Source organism: Gastrolobium bilobum, unplaced genomic scaffold (genome assembly GCF_033153095.1).
Source record: "Gastrolobium bilobum isolate Gb01-03AN ecotype WA unplaced genomic scaffold, APGP_CSIRO_Gbil_v1 utg24721, whole genome shotgun sequence".
NCBI classification, from domain to species: Eukaryota; Viridiplantae; Streptophyta; class Magnoliopsida; order Fabales; family Fabaceae; genus Gastrolobium; species Gastrolobium bilobum.
The window spans coordinates 45974-66538 of NW_026899863.1; the positions used below are offsets into that span (position 1 = coordinate 45974).

General features: G+C 32.5%; 1 protein-coding gene across 1 annotated transcript; it reads left to right on the plus strand.

Moving 5' to 3' along the window:
- Positions 1 to 9044: 9044 nt before the first annotated feature.
- On the plus strand, positions 9045 to 11184 carry LOC133293989 (vestitone reductase-like). Its single transcript, XM_061492627.1, has 4 exons — positions 9045 to 9165; positions 9343 to 9867; positions 10750 to 10942; positions 11043 to 11184. Exons 1-4 carry the CDS (start codon positions 9045 to 9047, stop codon positions 11182 to 11184), a joined length of 981 nt encoding a protein of 326 aa, XP_061348611.1.
- Positions 11185 to 20565: the final 9381 nt, after the last annotated feature.

The following is a 20565-nucleotide window of genomic DNA, read 5'->3' on the forward strand; positions in this document are numbered from 1 at the left end:
TGATCTTCAACGAAATGGTGAAATTGATGTTCAACAAATTCGTTTAAGTGATAATTTGGCAGATTTATTTACCAAAGCGTTACCTACTTCAAGTTTCGAGAAGCTCGTTTACAAGATCGAGATGCGTAAACTCTGAGATATTAAATAATGTTATCATTAGGGGGAGTGAAGTACGTGTTGCACTCTTTTTTCCTTCACCATGGTTTTGTCCCATTGGATTTTTCTGGTAAGGTTTTTAATGAGGCAGCTTTTAATACATATTTCTTCTCAATAGGATTATTGGACATCCAAGGGGGAGTGTTATAAATAATTTATTGGTTGTCCGTATCCGTTATATAACCGTTATGACTGTTGAAGATGTTATGACCATTGGAGACGTTATTGCTGTTGGAGATATTATGACCGTTGGAGAATAATATAGGTTATTGTAATTTCGTGTTTCCCGAGCCTATAAATAAGGCATCATTGTAGTGTGACAATACAATCAGAATGCATTCCCCTATCTCTCTTATCTCTATTCTTCTTCTAATTCTTAGTAATTTTACAACAGTTTCCTTTTATTAATTGTTTTTAGAACTGAAAATGCAAAACAACTCAGACTTGTTTTTGTTCTCGTTTCCAATTTTTTGTTCTTAAAACATCCAAAACACGAAGAACAACATATTTTCATTAATGGCACTTCTGTAATTATCAATAACAAAACTGAAAGGCATAGTTGCATCTTTAAAAAAATTTCAAAACCCCTTCTTCTTTCTCACCTAGCAAGCACCCCCCCCTCTCGTTGAGCAGTGTAAATGAATCATCGTGCGTCAGCAATTAAACTTGGATTTTCTCTAAGTTGCACCTTTTGGTGTTCTTTTTATCAAATCTGACACTAAGTTTATATTTTGGCTTGATTACTGTGTTATTTTGTAGGTTTTCGTCCTAAATTTATGTGTTTTTTTGGTTTGGGTATCAGTGGTTTTGATTATTATTATTAGTAATGGTTTTGTATTGAAGGGGTAACGGTGTTTGGACAGTGGGAAAATGGGTTTGTTTTTCGCAATTTTTCTGGGGATGGCTTATTGATGGCTGTTATGGTGGTTTTGTGTTGTTTATCTTGAATTTGAGTTTTGTTGAAGAAAATTTGATGAATTGAGATATAGTCAGTAGATAAGTCTCTTAATATTTAAAAGAAAAACTGGGAGATAATTAGGTTCATGGAATAACCAATAACTTACTAGTGCTTTTTAATTTTTAACAAAGCATGTCATAATGAACGAGGGTATTCAATGTGAAAAAGAGTCATATGGGGCGGCAGAACTATGATTTCGAATACGATTTCTTATGAAAATTTATGTGCTGAAATATTGTAGCTCAAAAGAAAAATAGAGAGTATGCTTTTGTTATGAAAAATAGTAAGAAAATACTTTGTCAATTTGGCAAACCCTAGTTAGCAACAGCTCTGACTTGAAAGTTATCTCTCAGAGAAATACAATCAACCACTGCCTTAAACACAGAGAAGACAACTGTTGTAGGTAGTTGAGGCCTTAGACCTATATAAAGCTCACAATCTCTAGTTGTGAACTCTTGGAGAAAAACTGAAAAATTGTTGTTATAGAAGAAGATATTCCATTATAGAAAAAAAAAAGGGAAAGAATAACTAGGGAGCTGATAAGACATACTCCAAAGTAGAAAAGATGAGAAAAAGATTGAACATGAAAAAAATCAACAATACACCAAAATTATACAGCCTCTTTGCAAACACAATCATATTACATAGCAGGTTTAGGGGCAAGAAGACACCCTTAAAGATGCGAGCTTTCTGCTCCAACCAAATACAATAGAGAACTGAATCAGTTGCAGACTGCCACTAAATATTAGGTTATTAGCCTCCTTGTTTTTACCAAAACCTTTTGAGTGGAACATTGTAAACCATTCCAAGGTAAAAGTAAGCACATATCATTCACCGACACCCAAAAGGGGTTATTCCATGCTAAAGTAACTGACTTAGCATAGAAAAATGAATGCCTTACTATTAATGAACTACATAAACATATCATGAGAAAGATTAGTTGATGCCTTCAATCTGCAGAAAGTCATTTTCAATAATTGTTATTCACGCAAAAGATTTGATATTAGAGGAATTTTTGACTTCCAAATGGGTTTGACTATGAGAATCTCTGATTATTAGCAGAGTAAGCAAGAAAATTTTGCTTTACAAGAAAATACTCTAACTTACTGAAAATTTTGTTTTTGATAGAGTTCATTGGTATTGATTGATCCATTTACTTGTAGATGACTCCATGTTCTGTTGATCCATGTACTTTGAATCAGAGCCACCTTTATTTTTTGGTGGTTTTTGTACCCATTCATAATGCACGTTATATATAAATTTATGAAAATAAATTAAGAAATAAAAAAAATATCCATGAAAGAAATGAAAAACCCAAAAACTACAGCTATAAGTGCATGTCCTTTAGTGAAGGCTTGTCCCTCACATCTGGGGTAATTTGTGTCTCTATTAATTAGGATATGTATGGTTTTTTTTTACTATCTTAGTATTCACCTCCTAAATTGTATGACAGGTTATAACTATCATGGATATTGATAATTCTTCATCAGAAATGATGCTTGTAGCTTTGATGAATCTCCATCAGATACAAGCAATGATGAATTAGTTGAGCTATGCATTATCGGTATGGTTTACGATTATAACGAGAAATTTTTAAGTTTGAACATCTGCATTAACTGGTCATGATTTTATCACTGAGATATTGAATGGCTCCTGAACAGTTTGCTTCGAGAAAAAACATGTTTTATTAATTTTTGCAATGAGTTGGGGGGCAAAACTTACTTGAGTGACTCAAGGGATGTGCTTCTGGAAGAAAAAGTTGCTATATTTTTATTCATAATTGGGCATAATGTTCGCAATATAGTGGTTGCAGATCGCTTTCAGCATTCTACATAAAATGTCTCTCGTTATTTTAAGGAAGTATTAAGAGGAGTATGTCAATTCGGAGAAGAGTTTATAAAGCAAGAGTCAAAAGAATTGCCTGATAGAGTATAAAATAATCCCACATATTATCCTTGGTTCAAGGTATGTAACTTTATTACTTATGATATTTATTCATGTTGTCTTTTATTTTAGATCTAATTTTTAATTGCTTATATTTCGGTTCTTTTATTATAGAATTGTTTAGGTGCAATTGATGGCACACATATAAGTGCATGGGTTCCTGCTAAGAAACAAACATCGTGCAGAGGTAGAAAGACAATCGTCACACAAAATGTCATGTGTATTTGTGATTTTAATATGAATTTTACATGTGTATTTGGGATGGGAAGGAAGTGCACACGATGCAAAAGTTTTTGTTGATTCACTAACCAATCCAAATGCACAGTTTCCATGGCCATCTAGAGGTGAATATCATATTGGTTAATTTGTCTTCTGTTAATGAAGTAAATAATTTATATTCAAAGCTAATGCAAGTATGTTTTAACTTGTGGATTCTGGCTATCCTTGCACAGGAGGTTTTCTTCCCCCTTTTAGAGGCGAAAGATATCATGCACAAGAATATACTGGTCGCGGTAGACAACCAAGGAATCGTGAAGAGTTATTCAATTATAGGCATTCATCTTTAAGAATGACAATTGAACGATGCTTTGGAGTCTTGAAGAATAGGTTTCCTATTTTTAAGCTAATGCCTCTATATAAACCTTCTAGGCAACGACTCATAGTGATAACATGTTGTGCTATTCATAATTATATATGCAGGTGGAATTTACGCGATGATTTGTTTAGAATGTGGGAAGACATGGATCTTACAGAAATAGAGGTTATGAATGAGACTTCTAATCTTGAGGGAACAAGCTTGAATGATGATAACTTGTCAAGGTTATCTGATGAAGGTGTAGCGAAAATGGCAGCATATCGTGATCATATTGCAAATTGGATGTGGGCACAACGTAACAATTCTGCAGTGTAGTTTATCTTATTTGATTTGTTAAATAATAGGTTTTACTTTTAGATAATCAATTTTCAAGTGACTCAATGTTCGTATAGGCTTATTATTAGTGTACTAAACCCTAACTTATGTTTGTATGTGTTGCTTTTTTTTTATTTTATTTTTTGGTATCCTTGATTGTGTTGCTTATTAAATATATTGGTCTTTGACTAGATTAACTTTGGTTCGATACAATTATAATACATTGACTAATAGTAATTTATATAATAATCTTGTGAAATATATTGAACTTAAAATGTTTGTTATGGTTTGCATTGGTGTTAGAAAAGATTTGTAATATGGTTTTTTTTATCTTAATAATACATCTAAGTTTTTACATATAATAATAGAAATTATTTAAAAAAATAGCAATCAAACGCATTTTTTATTTTTTTTTGTTCTAAAAACATGTTCTTGGAACAAATTTACCAAGCAGATCTTTTAATTCTTTAACTTTTAAAATTGTTTCCAAAACAAATTTATCAAACATATCTTTTTCTTTTTTTATTCTGAAAATTATTTCTTAAAACTATTATATAAAATAGTTTTAAGAAAATAAAAATAAAAATAAAACACAATCATGTCTCCTATAATAATTTTTTTTGAGAGATGGTACCGAAGTTGAGTTGCTAATATTTTTCTGGTCAAATCATGTCGATCGTCCTATATTTTACTAGGTCTTATAATACGTTTTTATCATTTTTTAGTATCTTTTACGTAAGTACCATTAAATTATTTCAACTCATTCTCTGTTTGACATAATTTACATAAATTTCATTCAACCAATAAAAATATATTAAAGTATATATTGCTAAGATTTTTTGTAAAAGTTTCAACTAGTATATTTTGAACATTAAAACCTCTTAAGATTGACATGTTCTCTACATGTAAATAATGACTTTTTAGTTGTGAACATTAGGTCATTGATTGATCTGTACATCGGTTTAGCGGTTAAAAGTCAACTTAAAGGATGGTAGTAAAACAATTTATCATTAGACTCGTTATTATCTTTGATTTATCTAAAGTGGAGTTAATACGGAAGACCAACAAATTCAGATTTATCTCTATACTTCAAGTTCTTTAATACTGCCGTCATTTTGGCGCCATCCACACGAAATTTTAGTAATTTTAGTAATACTGTACGAGAGACCGATTCTTCTAAATATAAATGGTGTAAGTAGATGACGTGGTAAGCAAATATTTCTTTTTAAGAATTTTTTAAAGTGAAATGACTAAAATAAGATATCATCGTTAATATTTCAATCATATCTTATTTATTTTTATAAATATTTTTATAACTCTCTCAATTTAAAAAAAAAAATTCTATTTCTTTTACCTCCAAAACCTTCTTTACATAATGGAAAGGTCATAGGAAAATCCGGACATTAATTAGTTACAACCTCAATTAAATACAAGTCTCATCTAAATTCAGCACATTAAATATTAAAAATACAAATGCAATTTATAATAGCCCTAATTTAGTAATTTGTTAAAGGTGAAATTGCATGAATTAATTATTTAACCATGCATATTGTTGATTAATTAAAGGAAATAATAAATGTGGAGCGGTGTTTATCGAGAAAACACATTGATGGGGTGGTTAAGTGAAAAAAATTTATCAAAAAAAAATTAGTGCGGGTAAGTGAGGTATTAGGCTTGTATTTAAAAAGTCTTGTCAGCAATTCCTCGTTGTGATGTTTGCCGACGCGAGGTGTTCAACGAGTGTTGAAATTGCTCGTTAGTGTAGTTCGCTGAAGCGAGAAGGCCAATGAACAGATGTGAAAATTTTGAAAATTTCACTTAGAGTGTGCATGACAACCTTCTCGGAATCAATTCTTTTTAAATTTCTGTTCCCGGAAACATAAATGGATAGAAAACTCGTTTGGTAAAATCGGTTTATTTTTTTGTTCCCGGGATGAACCGGCTTAATTTTTGTGCTGAGGAACAGAAAAAAGAATCAGAAAATTTCTACTTTTTTGTTCCCAGGCACAAAATGAGAAATACTTATCTCTCTCAATCACTCTCCACCTCTACCATCATCACCGCCACCACCATCATCCCAACACAACTGCCGCCACCATCGTCGCCGCCGTCATCGTACCACTAGTGCCGTCGTCACCACCCCACACCGCCACGATGCCACCGCCACCATTACCACCACCTCCACCCATCACTACCACTATGCCACCGTCACCACCACCATAACTACCACCGTTGTCATCACCCCCACCACTATCACCGTCACCACCACCACCACCACCACTACTACCGCCATCAACCACCACCACCATCATCGCAACCACTGTCGTCACCGTCACCATCGCCATCACACGCCACTGCCACCACCCCCATCGCCACCACTACTATCACCACCACTATCACCAACCACCACTACCATTGCTGCAGCCACTACTGTCACCACCGCCGTCGTTGTCGTCGCTGCCACCACCACCATCGTCACAGCCATTACCGTCACCACCACCACCACCGCCACCATTACACCACCCTCGCCACTACCATCACCACGTCATCGCCACCACCATCACCACTATCACTATCACTACCGCCACTGCCACTGCCACCACCATCACCATGGTGCCTTCACAACCACCTCTACCATGCCACTGCTACCATTGTTGCCGCCACCAACCACCATACTCACCACCATTGTCGCAGCCACTGTCGTCACCACTACCATCCCCACCACCACCACTACCACCGCCGCCGCCACAATTACCACAACCATCGTCGCAGCCACTGCCGTCACAACCACCACCACTATCTTCACCATGTCACTGCCACCACCACTACCGTACCGCCGCCACCACCACCATGCCACCCTCCGCCACCACTACCACAACCACACCATATGAAAAGAAAAGAGATGATCCAAATTTTTTTATATTTAATAGGAATTATTTTTATTATATTATTTGTTGTGTTATCAAACACAATTCTCATTCTCGGAATAAAAATAGAACATGTTATCAAACACTTTTTTTTTCTCAGAAACTGTTCCAAGGCATAGAAATAGAAAAGAATTGTTTCTTTTCAGAAACAGTGCTAGGGAATAGAATGGTTGTCATGCACACCCTTAAGTGATACTCTCTCTCCACCAAATAATATTTCTTCCTCACCAACCGAGAGTTCCTTCATTTATGAGCCATTAAGGAGCTTAATACACATCTTCCTTGTTTCTCCATGAAATCATTTAATATTGAAACCAAAAGTGCATAGAAACCAAAGGAGAACATAACCTATAAACCAAAATCTTGAGAAAACCCTAGTGTGTTAAGATTTTTCACACTAAAAGTGGCGCCCCATCCTTCAAAGAGTGACTTGGAGTGGTGCATTGTTTGAGGTGAAGGTTGGAAAACACTCCTTGGGTCATTTGAGGATCATCCATGGTAAAAAACTAGAATTTCATTGAGTTTTGTGAAACTTTGATTTCTAGGGTTTCAAATTTCGTATGGATGTTGGTGTTGAGGTGTGGTTTATGTTAGGGAATATGCTTAGGAAGTGATTTAATCGTGTTTAGATCGTCATTTTGGTACTCTACATGATTTTTGAAATTTTCATGTCATAGGCATTGTGATTACTTGTGTCGCAAGTAATTTTGGATGCTTGGATATTGATTGTGTTCATTGTTTCTTGGATTGATACAAGTGGACAAGGTGTTGGAATGAGTGGTGGCTGCCTTAGGGTTTTAGAAAATGAAGAAGAGAGTGGATGAGGGAAATATGTAGAGTCTTTTGGTTATAATACTAACTTAAAACATTTAAATGATCAAATATCCTTTTTTCCAACCACTTAAATCCCTTCATCTAACTCAGTGACTAATTAATTTATTCAATCTTCCTTTTAACTTCATAAAATATACGAAATTATAGTCACCACTTTAGTTCGGTGTTCAAGGGTAATTTTGCCAACAGGCATTTTTACCGCGAAACACGCAGAATTCACACTTTTTTTTCAAAAAGTGAATTAATTTAAATAATTAGACTTTCTTTATAATTAACTTGTCTAAATTCTTATATTATTTCTAACATCACAATTTATTTTTAAGATATCGAGTAATTTGCCTACTCGTAATTTTATCCCAAAATGAAACTGTTCATAATTTTCTCAAAAGAGTGATTTAATTTCAAACAATGAAATCTCCCATCTAGTAATTCCATTTTAATTATTATTTTTGTTTGAAAAATTAATTCATATTTTCTCATCGTCTGTGATTCCTGAAATACCACCCTTTTAATGGTATTTTTCTTATTTTTCTATCCCTATATCGTAGGTATAGCGTTTGAATCAATAGAGAACTCTTTCTTCGGTATCTGTATGAATCGAGATTCTTATATTTCAATTCCTTCCTGATACCTCCCAAGGGTGGTATTTTGGTTTAGAAACTACACACAAATTGGAATCCCGAAAAAATAACTTTCTTGGCAAAAATTTCTCTAATGTGCTACTAAACATGAGATTCTAGTAATCCCCTCTCACTTTTCCATACATCTAAAAATAATATCACTACCAAACACCCCTTAAAAATCTCATTTTTAAGAAATAAGAGAGCCATCCCTTAAATGGGGCTACATAGGGCTAATAAAGCTGGTCCAAAACATTACGAGTTAATTAATTAAGAATTTTATTTCTCTTATATCACATAAGATAAATCTTGTTTCCTACCTATGGAACAAATGATGGAATCATCCATTTTACTTAAAAAAAAAATACGAAAATCAAAGTAAGAATAAGAGAAAAAGAAATAAAACCCATATTTCCAAAAAAAAAAAAAAACCCCATTAATTAAAGACAAAATTAATTTTTGGCAAAAGTCCGCCAACAGCAGCAATTAAAAGTAGCCCCGTTTGTTTAAGCAACATAAACCTAACATTTAGATTTTTTTCTTTTTATCCACTGTTTCACTCAATCATTTAACTATAATATTAATATAAGGTACGCGTGTGTATATATATATATCCATCAAGATTCAAGCAGAACCAACAATACTAAAACTAGAGGAAAGAAAAAAGGATATACCGCCAAAGGAAGTGTGTCCAAATGGAAGAGGGAAAAGGAAGAGTTTGTGTAACTGGAGGTACAGGGTTTATTGGTTCATGGATCATCAAGAGACTCCTTGAAGATGGTTACACTGTTAATACCACTGTTAGATCTGATCCAGGTAACCCTTTTGATTTTAACATTTTCTTAAAAAAATTAATTGAAAAAAAATCACATGTGAAGTATATTTTATTTGTTGTTGTTATTATTGTTATTATTATTATTATACGATATTCATGTTATAATCATGACTATGTAACCAAAGTTGTGCAATAATATTTTTATGTATATTTAGCAGAACACAAGAAAGATGTTAGCTACCTCACAAATCTTCCAGGTGCATCCCAAAAGCTACAATTTTTCAACGCTGATCTTAGCAACCAAGAAAGTTTCAGTGCAGCAATTGAAGGGTGCATTGGGATATTCCACACTGCTACTCCGATGGATTTTGAAGAAAATGAACCTGAGGAAATAGTGACCAAAAGAACCATTGATGGGGCATTAGGCATTCTAAAAGCATGCCTAAATTCAAAGACAGTGAAAAGAGTTGTTTACACTTCTAGTGCCTCTGCTGTTTGCTGGCAGCACAAAGAAGAAGAAGTGATGGATGAGAGTTATTGGAGTGATGTGAATATTCTTAGAGCTTTGAAGCCATTTACTTGGTCATATGCAGTTTCTAAGACATTGGCTGAGAAAGCTGTTCTTGAATTTGGAGAACAACATGGGTTGGATGTTGTGACTCTAATACCTACTTTTGTTCTTGGACCCTTCATTTGTCCTAAGCTCCCTGGCTCTGTTTATTCCTCACTGTTTTTGTTGTTTGGTAAGTGCTGGATCTATTTTACCATGAATTGTTTTTTGAGAAATTTGAGTTTGATTTGTCATGTGTTGATCAATTATATATGGCAGCTAAGTTTTCTGTTTAGATCTGGTCATTTTGCTGGTCCTTACATATACATATCTTCATCAACATTAATTGGTTTTCAATGTTTCAATCACTGTATTTTTAAGGTAAATTAAAAACGTTACAAAAAATGAAACTTATGCAATGAAATGTTTTTAATGTAAAGTACATCAATGATTAATCCTGAGGTGGCATATTTGGTAGGTGAGTTGTGCCTAAGAAGCGAACTATTGGGGTTGAAAGGTCTCTGGTTTGATTTCGGGAGAGGTCATAGTTACTACTTTTTTTCTTACTACTTGTTATTGCCAAATCTTAACCGTTGATTTCCGTCAATTTAACGGTTATAATTCATTGGGTCACACTTATTAATTAATTATTAATTCTAATAAATTATAACCGTTAGATTAACGGTTAAGATTTGGTAGTGACAAGTAGTAAGAAAAAAAGGTAGTAACTATAACCTCTCCCTTTGATTCCTAGATGAAATAATTTGGGGTCAGTGGCAAAATCTGTTATACTCTAAGCGACGAAAGAGACTAGTCTTATCCAAATAAACGAGGGAAAAAAAAGTACATTGATATCAGCGTAAGGATTTTGATGTTAAAAATCAACCTAGACAGTGTTAAACATTTTATAAGTTTGTGTCATTAATTATCTTGACTTTATCTAATGTGGAATTCACGATAAAAAAAAAAAAAAGGAATTCAGATTTAGCTTTACCTCAAGTTCCATGTAAATATTTTTTTATTTTTATTTTATAACAATGTAAATATTCTTAACATAAACAAATAGATGCTGCAGGTGACAAGAATCCATTGACAGCATCTCGTACCCATGTGGTGCATGTTGATGATGTAGCTAGAGCACATATATTCTTGCTTGAACATCCTAATCCAAAAGGGAGATATAATTGCTCACAAGGCGTTGTAACTGTTGAAGAAATAGCTGAAATTCTTTCTACTAAATACCCAGAATTTCAAATACCATCACTAGAGTGAGTTCTATCATGTCCTTCTCCGTAGACAAATCTTTATTAAATTTATATGATCTCTCTTTTTATTGTAACAAATATTTAATTTATTTTCTTCTTCCAGGGAGGTGAAAAAAATTAAAGGTCCCAAGCTTCCACATTTAACGTCGAAAAAACTCAAGGATGCTGGATTCGAGTTCAAGTATGGCCTTGAGGAAATGTTTGATGATGGAATTCAATGCTGCAAGGAAAAGGGTTTTTTGTAATCTATTTGAACCATGAAGTTAATAAGATGTATGATGGTAATGAATAATATGTTGCATGGCATTGACAACAACATATGCTGAAGTCATTTATAATAAACGCTTGTCTGTATTATTTTGGCATAGACTTTTAGAAATGGATTGATTTTCTCCTTTCAAATCTAGAACCATGCATCTTTTCTTTGTCACTCATAATTTCCTTATCATGAGCATATAATTGAACATGTTTAAGGACAAAAATAAAATATACGTTATCAAATTAATAATGAAAATAAACAAGAAGAATATGTCAGACTTTAATGACGGGGCTGAATATTATGCCACTAGATAAATATGGGCACAACTAACAAGTACGTAGATCAATTAATAAATGGTTATTCCAAGTTAATCAAAATTTTAGAATTTGAATTCTGAGTATGCACTTATAGAAAAAGCTTTGTCACCTTTGAGATTTTGCCGGACTTGATTGAATTAGTTGGATGAACAGGTAGAGAAGTTAAAAAAAATAAAATAAAAAAATATGAATATAATTAAAGCACATACCAAAAAATTGACCAAGCTCATGGGTAAAAAAAGAAAGGGAAATGCATTTTTTTTCTTTAGTTTAATTTTAATGGACTCCCGGTGTAAAAATTATACCTAATTATGTTGTTCCTCACCTAATCGTGGGAAATTTCTTTAGTATTATGAGAATAGCAAATTCGGTGTTGTTTAGAAGACAATGGGTAATAATAAAAATCTTTAAGAGGTTTGAATATGTGTATGAATCATATGATATTATTAATCATAAACACAGTGCGATAGAAAAGAATAAAGAACAAGACTCACAATATTGTCGGTATACAGAAAAGGAATAAATGAAGTATGCAGAACACTGAAAAAATTCAAGCCACAGAAACTATCTCTTTAAGAAAATTTGTTCCCTCACTGATGCGAAGGTTGATGAACATTTGTCTGTCAGGATAAAACGGATTGCGTATGAAGAATGATGTCACTGTAAGTCAATAACCCGAACGAACACAACTAAATGCCTGAGGAACTACTCCGAAAGGAATGGAAGGATGCAGGCACTGATGAAGAAAAAATCATGTAGAGTAACATTGCAAAAATCGGACAGATTTTCTGAAGGGGTCAGGGTCTATATATAAATACTGACCGGACACGATGAACAGCCGTGACTAACGACTGCAAAGGGGTACGACTAATGACCAGTTTGGTTCTGTATTAACTGAACGAGTCGGTTCGGTTTAAACAAAACCGAAAGCAAAGAACCAGTTCAGGTGGGAAGCGACAATTTAGTTTGAATTTGGAAGGAGCAACGATTGGACAAAAAATAAATTATTTTTATTTCTCGCACGGCCGAGTCGAGCAGAGCTGGACGGACCGCGGCGCGTGCTGGTGTGGATGACCAAAGGCCACCTAACTCCTCTCTCCCCTCCACAAAATATGTAGTGCCCCAAAGAATAATAATGTGAGGTGAGAGCTTATATACCTTCTCACCTCTTATTAGTTGTTCAATATGGGACTTCTTATAACTCACACATCCTTTCAATTTTCCTCTTTTCTTTCTCAACCCACTTCTTATTCACAACTCATAAGATGTAGATACATATTTCAACACTCGATACTTCCTTTTACTAAAAAGAAATTTATTTTTCTATTTTACTAATATTTTTTTGTATAATTTTTTTTAAGGTCAAATTTTTTTTTCCATATACCTACAATAGTTGCATCAAAGATTTTCTCTAAATGACTCGCTGAGATGCGTGGAGAAAATGTTGTCTCCTATAATAATATTTTTTGAGATATGGTACGGAAGTTGAATTGCTAGTATTTTTCTGGTCAAATCATGTCGATCGTCCTATTTTTTTATTTTATTTTATTTTGGTAAACATGTCGATCGTCCTATTTACTAGGCCTTATAATACGTTTTTATCATTTTTTAGTAACTTTTACATAAGTGCCATTAAATTATTTCAACTCATTCTCTTTTTAATAAAATGGAAAAAATGTGTATTATTTTAAAGGAGATAAAATTGTGTCATTTTAAGTGAGAGAAAGAGATAGACAAAAGAGGAGAGAGAGTGAACAAAAAAATATAAAGGTGTGGGTTCCACCTCTTTGTAAGAGTGAAAAGATATAAGTTGTGTCATTTAAAAGGTCAAACATTTTTCCCTAATAAAATTTACATAAGTTTCATTCAACCAATAAAAATATATTAAATTATATATTGCTAATATTTTTTGTAAATGTTTCAAACGTTTCAACTAGTATATTTTGAACATTAAAACCTCTTAAGATTGACATGTTCTCTACATGTAAATAATGACTTTTTAGTTGTGAACATTAGGTCATTGATTGATCTGTTCATCGGTTTAGCGGCTAAAAGTCAACTTAAAGGATGGTAGTAAAACATTTTATAATTAGTCTCGTTATTATCTTTGATTTATCCAAAGTGGAGTTAATACGGAAGACCAACAAATTCAGATTTATCTCTATACTTCAAGTTCTTTAATTCCGCCGTCATTTTGGCGCCACACGAAACTTTAGTACGACTGTACGAGAGACCGATTCTTCTAATATATACGGTGTAAGTAGATGACGTGATCAGCAAATATTTTCATTTAAGAATTTTTTAAAGTGAAATGACTAAAATAAGATATCATCATTAATATTTCAATCATATCTTATTTATTTTTATAAATATTTTTATAACTTTCTCAATTTAAAAAAAAAAAATCAATTTCTTTTACCTCCAAAACCTTCGTTACATAATGGAAAGGTCATAGGGAAATCCGGACATTAATCACGTACAACCTCAATTAAATACAAGTCTCATCTACATTCAGCACATTAAATATTAAAAATACAAATGCAATTCATGTGATTACTTAACGCAACAATAATATAATTAAAGCAAAAATAACTTATTTATAGTACCCTTACCTTTATATATGGTTATCGTTTTTTATAAGAGAGTACATACTCATGTTGTATAGAAAATATACTCAGCTGATTACATAATGAACCTAGTTATCTTAGTGTATTTATGACAATTGGATTCGGACTTGATAAGTGTTCACAAAAATTACGCTCGTATCGTATGGCATAATTTACATCTAGTCCTATATATGCATTGATATCTATTTTAATAAATATGGTATGTTTTGTTTTAATTACTTTATTGTCTTGGATTTTTATCTAGTGAAATTATTCTATTTGTAATTATGATTTTATTTTTATTTTTTGAATTGAGTTAAATGTTGCACTTTTAATTAAAACTCTGTGTCTTGTTAAGTTGAATGTTATAATATGGGTATATCTATGAACATAGCTATGGGCTTAGTTCTCTTGACCATACCCCTTTGAACATGACTCCAGGCCCACTTACTGTTAACCTATAAATTAATTTGATTTTCTGCAGAGATGGTGGTGATTTATCTATACAAGACTTCCAGAAAATGTTTCAAGCTTTGCCACAATACTGTGAAAAAGAGGAAAATATTTCTTTCCTTTTTTTTCCATTTTCTTTTAATTCTTCTAAAGTTACAATGAGACTAATACATTGTTTGGATATGTTATATTTATAAATTTTTTATTTATAAATTTTTATAAACTACATTATGTATTTTGAAGAGTATATTTTCAAGTGAATATACTCCCCGGAATATATAGTATAGTTTGTAAATATAAGTACTCGCATAGATTCCCCTAACAAGTACCTCATCTTCTTTTAGTTCTTTGGCTTTTCTGTATTTGTTTATTAAGAAACAGAATTCATTAAAATTTAAATTATTTATGACATCAAACATTTAACATTTGTTTATTAAGCCCATCTGATTTTGCTCTGCAAAACCCGTCTTTGCAATCCTTGTTGTTGTGTCTGCGTACAAAATATACATATCATCACAATTAGTACTTTATTTATATTTAATGGAAAAAATAGAAAAAATGAAAATGAAGGTGCAGAGGCTAATTACTGTTCATGGTGATGCTGCATTCAATGACATGCCATGGCATAAGAAAACTAAAGTTTTTGGAGTTTCATTCACCGGAAGCCATCGGCTTGCCAAAAGCTTCATGCCTCGTGAATTCAAAACGAATTCCTACAAATAAATAAATAAATAAAAATTAATAACTACGTTAAGATTATGTTTTTGTTCTTTTTTTTTTTGTTCTTTGAATTTGAATATATAACATGCACCATTTATTTATGCACTCCTGGCTTCCTCTATACGAGGAACAAAGGAAGATGCACTCCTCAGTAAGAAACACCGTTTATTTATGCACTCCATTGCAGTCGCAAAATCCAGCAATATACATATTGCTGATAAAAACGCAGATGACAATACTCGAGTATTCAATTTATATACCCGAGTAAACACTCTTACATGACATATACTCAAGTATCAAGATCCTATATTTTAGTACATAACTCGGTCTACACTCAAACAGGACAACTGAATAAAATGGTTTAATACAGGGACAGATGGATAATTTTAAAATTAATTAAAAACAAAAGGGTATAAAAAAAAAAAAAAAAAACCATCCCCTTATATTAAAAACTCATTTGGAGTTGTTTTTAATGTCATGTCACACCTTATTTTTTTCTTAAATTTTTTAAATTTACGTAGATAGAATATATATTGGAAAATAATTTTCCTATGTCATGTAGGATAGTTATATTATATTGGGTAGTGGCAGACTTAAAATTTTTTATTTATGTCTGCACATTTATTGTTGGGGTTTTGAGGTTTGGGGGCAGCGTTTTTTGATTTTTTTTTTTTTAAACAAAGTTTTAAATGCATTGAAAATAAAAAAAATTGTGAACAAGTGTGCAATAATAGGTTCGCCACTAATCAGGTAACCCACCAAGTCTAGTAGAAAAGAAATGATAGTATGCAACACTAACAATATGTGCACCCAAAAGGGTCACCATTTCCTCCCTTCGTTATGTCTTTTCTTCCAAAAAAATTACAATGTGATGGACGAAGGAATAAGGTCCTGGAATATTAGGACCTGAACAAATAACTAACATTAAATTTTTAAAATAAAATAAAATAATTAACCTTAAAAATAGTAAAATCTTTGAACCAATCAACTTTGAATGGAGAGGTATTAGAATACTCACATGTGTGTCAAGCAAGCACGTGCACAACAACGCACAAACGATGAGGAAGAGAAGGAAGCCGAAAGTGACAAGTGCAATTTTTCAAACCATTAAAGGAGTACAAAAAAAAGTCCGGGAGGTAAACTTTATGGGTGCACTTGCAGTCAATTGCAAGGGAATAGGTCCGCCACTGATATTGGACACTCATGAAATTTTATGTCTATTTTTCTTTTTTTTTAAATTATGTGCCTCACTACTTTATTTCATCCACATAAAATATTTATCTTATATAACATAAGATTAATAACACCCATATGAGATTAATGTTTCTCATATTATAGGAGATAAAATTATCTCCTACATACACATAAATTTGTATGGGGCTATATGAGGCCATATATAAAGGAAAGAAAGAGAAAAAAAAAATATGAGTTTCACATACTTATATCAAATATATATGTAAGAAATAAAAATATTATGAAAAATATTAGGGAAAAATATTTCTCCGACAACTTGAGATAAGTTTATCTCCAGTCACCCCAAAATTACGTCGTTTTATTTATTTCTTTCCTTATATTAATTGATTCACCTTTGAATGGTTATGATTCCCTTTTTTTCTCTCTTCTTTTATCAACATTGATCAATCTTTGTATGGTTATGATTGAGTAGCCAGAGACAGTGGCGTATAGGGGTGTTAACGAGCCGAGCCGAGCCGAATTTTGGTCTTAACGGGCCGAGCCTGTGTTCAAATGTATCAGACTGACCTTAGCATGTTACCTGTTACGAATATAATATTAGTATGTGGTCTGGCTCATTTACAAAAAATAAAAGCTTGGTTTAGCCTGTTAGCCTGTTTTAAAAAAATAAAACAACAAAAATTTACCCAAACAAAATCTACAATCAACAGCACTAGTAATTCCATAAATATTCATAAATTTAATGTATATCCAAATAGCATAATATAAAATAAAATCATTCAAAAATTCTATTTAATTAATAAAATGGGATGAAATGAATTGAGAAGAGAGAGTGTTATCACAAGTAGTATAAAAAATATAAAATAAAATAAAAATATATTAGGTAAGCCTGAGAGGCTCTAAGGCCGAGCTTTTAAATTGGAGCCTAAGGCCTTTTTATTAAACGAGCTTTTATACAAGTCCAAGCTTGGGTCCAATAATCAATTTTAGACATGTAAGCTCAGGCCTTCACGAGCCGAGCCAAAGGCCCCTGGCTCGTTTAGCACCCCTAGTGACGTAGCCACGTAGTCCCTAGATGGGGCCAGGGCCCCTGTTGACTTCTTTAAAAAATTATTATTATATATATTTATATAATTAATTATTATTTAGCCCATTCTAAAGTTAAAATTTAGCCCATTCTATGCTCTTTGTCTCTTAGCTAATAACTTAATACACTATTAGTGGAGTTGAAAACCCAGCGCACGGGTGTCTTCTTGTTCTCGCGGTCCTCTCAAAGTTCAAAACTCCAATGATATTTGCTCTTAAATTGGTGCTTTTTTATTCTGAAATTTTTTTAATTTTCTTGTGATTGATTTTATTTTGTGAAGATTTGCTTGTCAGAGTAGAGTGCCTTTTAAGTGTTTTGTTTTTTTAGTGTTTCCTTCAATATTTGAAGTGGCATCACAGTCTTAACTTGGAGTCTTGGTCTCAATCCTTACAGCAAAGACTTCTTTTCTTCTCGGTTTGAGCTACAACACGTTTCAGGTTTGGTCTTTAAACCATAACCTGGCTATTTGGAAGTGAGTTTCTTCTTCTTGGTTTCACTTACATGGCAACCAAAATAAGAGCTCATCTTGGTTTATCCACAGTCCATTAAGTGATTTTCTGGGTTATTATTTTTCTTTTTCTTTTTTTTTTGGTACCCAATCCCTGTTCGCTGTTAGTCTAGCTCCCTTTCACCGCCAAACAATTTTAGCTGACCTCTATGTTAGCTACCTCTCTGACGTTTGTGAAAAAATCAATTAAAAACTTTTATTTTCTTAAATGATTATCTCTATTAATATGATCTTGTATGAGCAACTAGGGATGAAAGTGGGTTGGGCTGAGCCAAGCTTTGTCCTGAAAAGTTCAAACTTATGTCAAAAAATTTCAATTTAACCTGGCTCAAGCCTAATACGAGTCTAACTGTTAGCCTGACTTGACCCGTTTATAAAAAAACAAATGGCCTGGTCTAGCACATTAGCCTGTTAATTTTTAACTTCCAAGCAGAATCATGAATCAACTTCACAAAATACTCAAATTTCATTGCTAAACCAAAAATCACAATTTTAACGTCCAAACATAATCATGAATCACAACAAAATTCATCATAATTTGCACTTAACTCACTTTCAAAAACAAAATGCTCAAGCTAAAGAACATATATTTCATCAGCTCCAACAAACAAATTCATACTATGTAAAATAAAATAATTACATGAATCCAACGAACACATCATGATGCTTGTAGTAAGTATAAGCTCTCCTAAAAACCTTTTAATATATTCATATACACAATCTAACATGTTGAGATATTGTTTCCTCCTAGATAAGAAATAAAGTCAGATTTTTATTAAAATATAATCGAATATAATTGAGTTATAAATAATTACAGTTGATTAAATTTATATTTCTTGTTTTTTCAAGGCATACTTATCCTATTTTATTTTATTTAAAACAAATAATACAATATAGGCCGGCTCGTAGGCTTATAGGCCAGGCCTTGTGAAAGTCGGCCTACGGCCTATTATTAAACAAGTTTTTTCATAGCCCAAACCCGGCTTATTTTACGAAATATACTGGGTCAGGTCAGGTCTGGCCTGACATAGGCCGAGCCGTAGGCCCTTGTAGGCCGGCCCGACCCAGTTTCACCCCTATGTGCAACCATGCCGTATTGCAATTTGGTTTCTTTATGAGCAAAATGAATTATTAGGCAAATCCCAGGTTAGTTTTTTTATACGTTTGCTTTGATATATAATAGTTGCCTATTATTTATTTGAATTTTCAATATTATGTGACATTATTTAGTAAATAATTTAGATAAACATGCTAGAATTCATGGTAAATTTTTTTCCTAATAGATTTGTGTAATTACGATAAATGTTTTGATAATTTGACGTGTCAAATTTTTTGGCCCCAACTAAAATAAAATTTTGGCTCCGCCACTGGCCGGAGATAAAATTATCTCCGACAGCTTGAGAAACGATAAGCTCAAAATATTAATCACATATATATGAGACAAACATAACAAATTATATTTCCAAAATTTTATCCAAGGGTTTAGTATGTATCCTTTTAAATGATATAAGTTGTGTCCTTTTAATTTTTTTACTCTATATACTCCCGTAGTACATAATTATAACATTTAAAACTGTTTTTTTTTTCACTTTTTACATAAGATGTGATTGAGAAGAGAGAAAACAAAGTAATTTTTCATATTATATCTATGGATTATCAAAATTACATAAAATAAAAAAACTAAAAGAGTTTAAAGCAGAAATAATTTTCCATTTATCGAAACTCCAAAATTAGGGGTATTCATCAACCGATCCAAACCGATTCAAACCGCGGTAACCGAACCGAAAAATCGATAAACTAATAAACCAAAAACCGAAAAATCGAAAACTGAAAAAAAATCGCAAATTTTAATTGGATTAGATCGGTTTTTGTTTTTGGATGGGTTGATAAAAACCGATCCAATCCAAATCGATCCAATATATTAATTCTCCTATACCTACTTGAATCTTTCCACAATCATAGGTCAAAAGTTTTTAAACCCGAGACTCATTGGGTATCAACTAAACTCAAGAAAAAATCTAGTCACATCTCATCAACAATTTTATATTTGTAGAGTTTCATATCTTATTGCTAAAAAAAAACTATATTATAGTTTACTAATGCTTTTGTATTTAAAAAAATAATAATTTACAAAGTCAATATATACAAAAGATGTTATTTTGCATAATAATCATGAAATAAATTTTAGGATTTTCAAAAAATCGAAAATCGATCAAATCCAAACTGAAAAAAATTGGATTGGATCGGATCAGATTTGAAAAAAAATTCAAACCGAATAGATGATTATATGATCAAACCAAAAGAATTAGATCGAATAATTTTTACTTCTAAAATCGATCCAATCCAGACCGCGAATATCATAACATGCAGCTGAAGAGTCTATTAAGAATCCACGTGTGCAACGCCCAAACAGGCAAACAATGGTCTTCTTCCATTGTCGTGTCGTGTAAACCCCCCTCCCCCCAAAACCTTAACCTGTGTC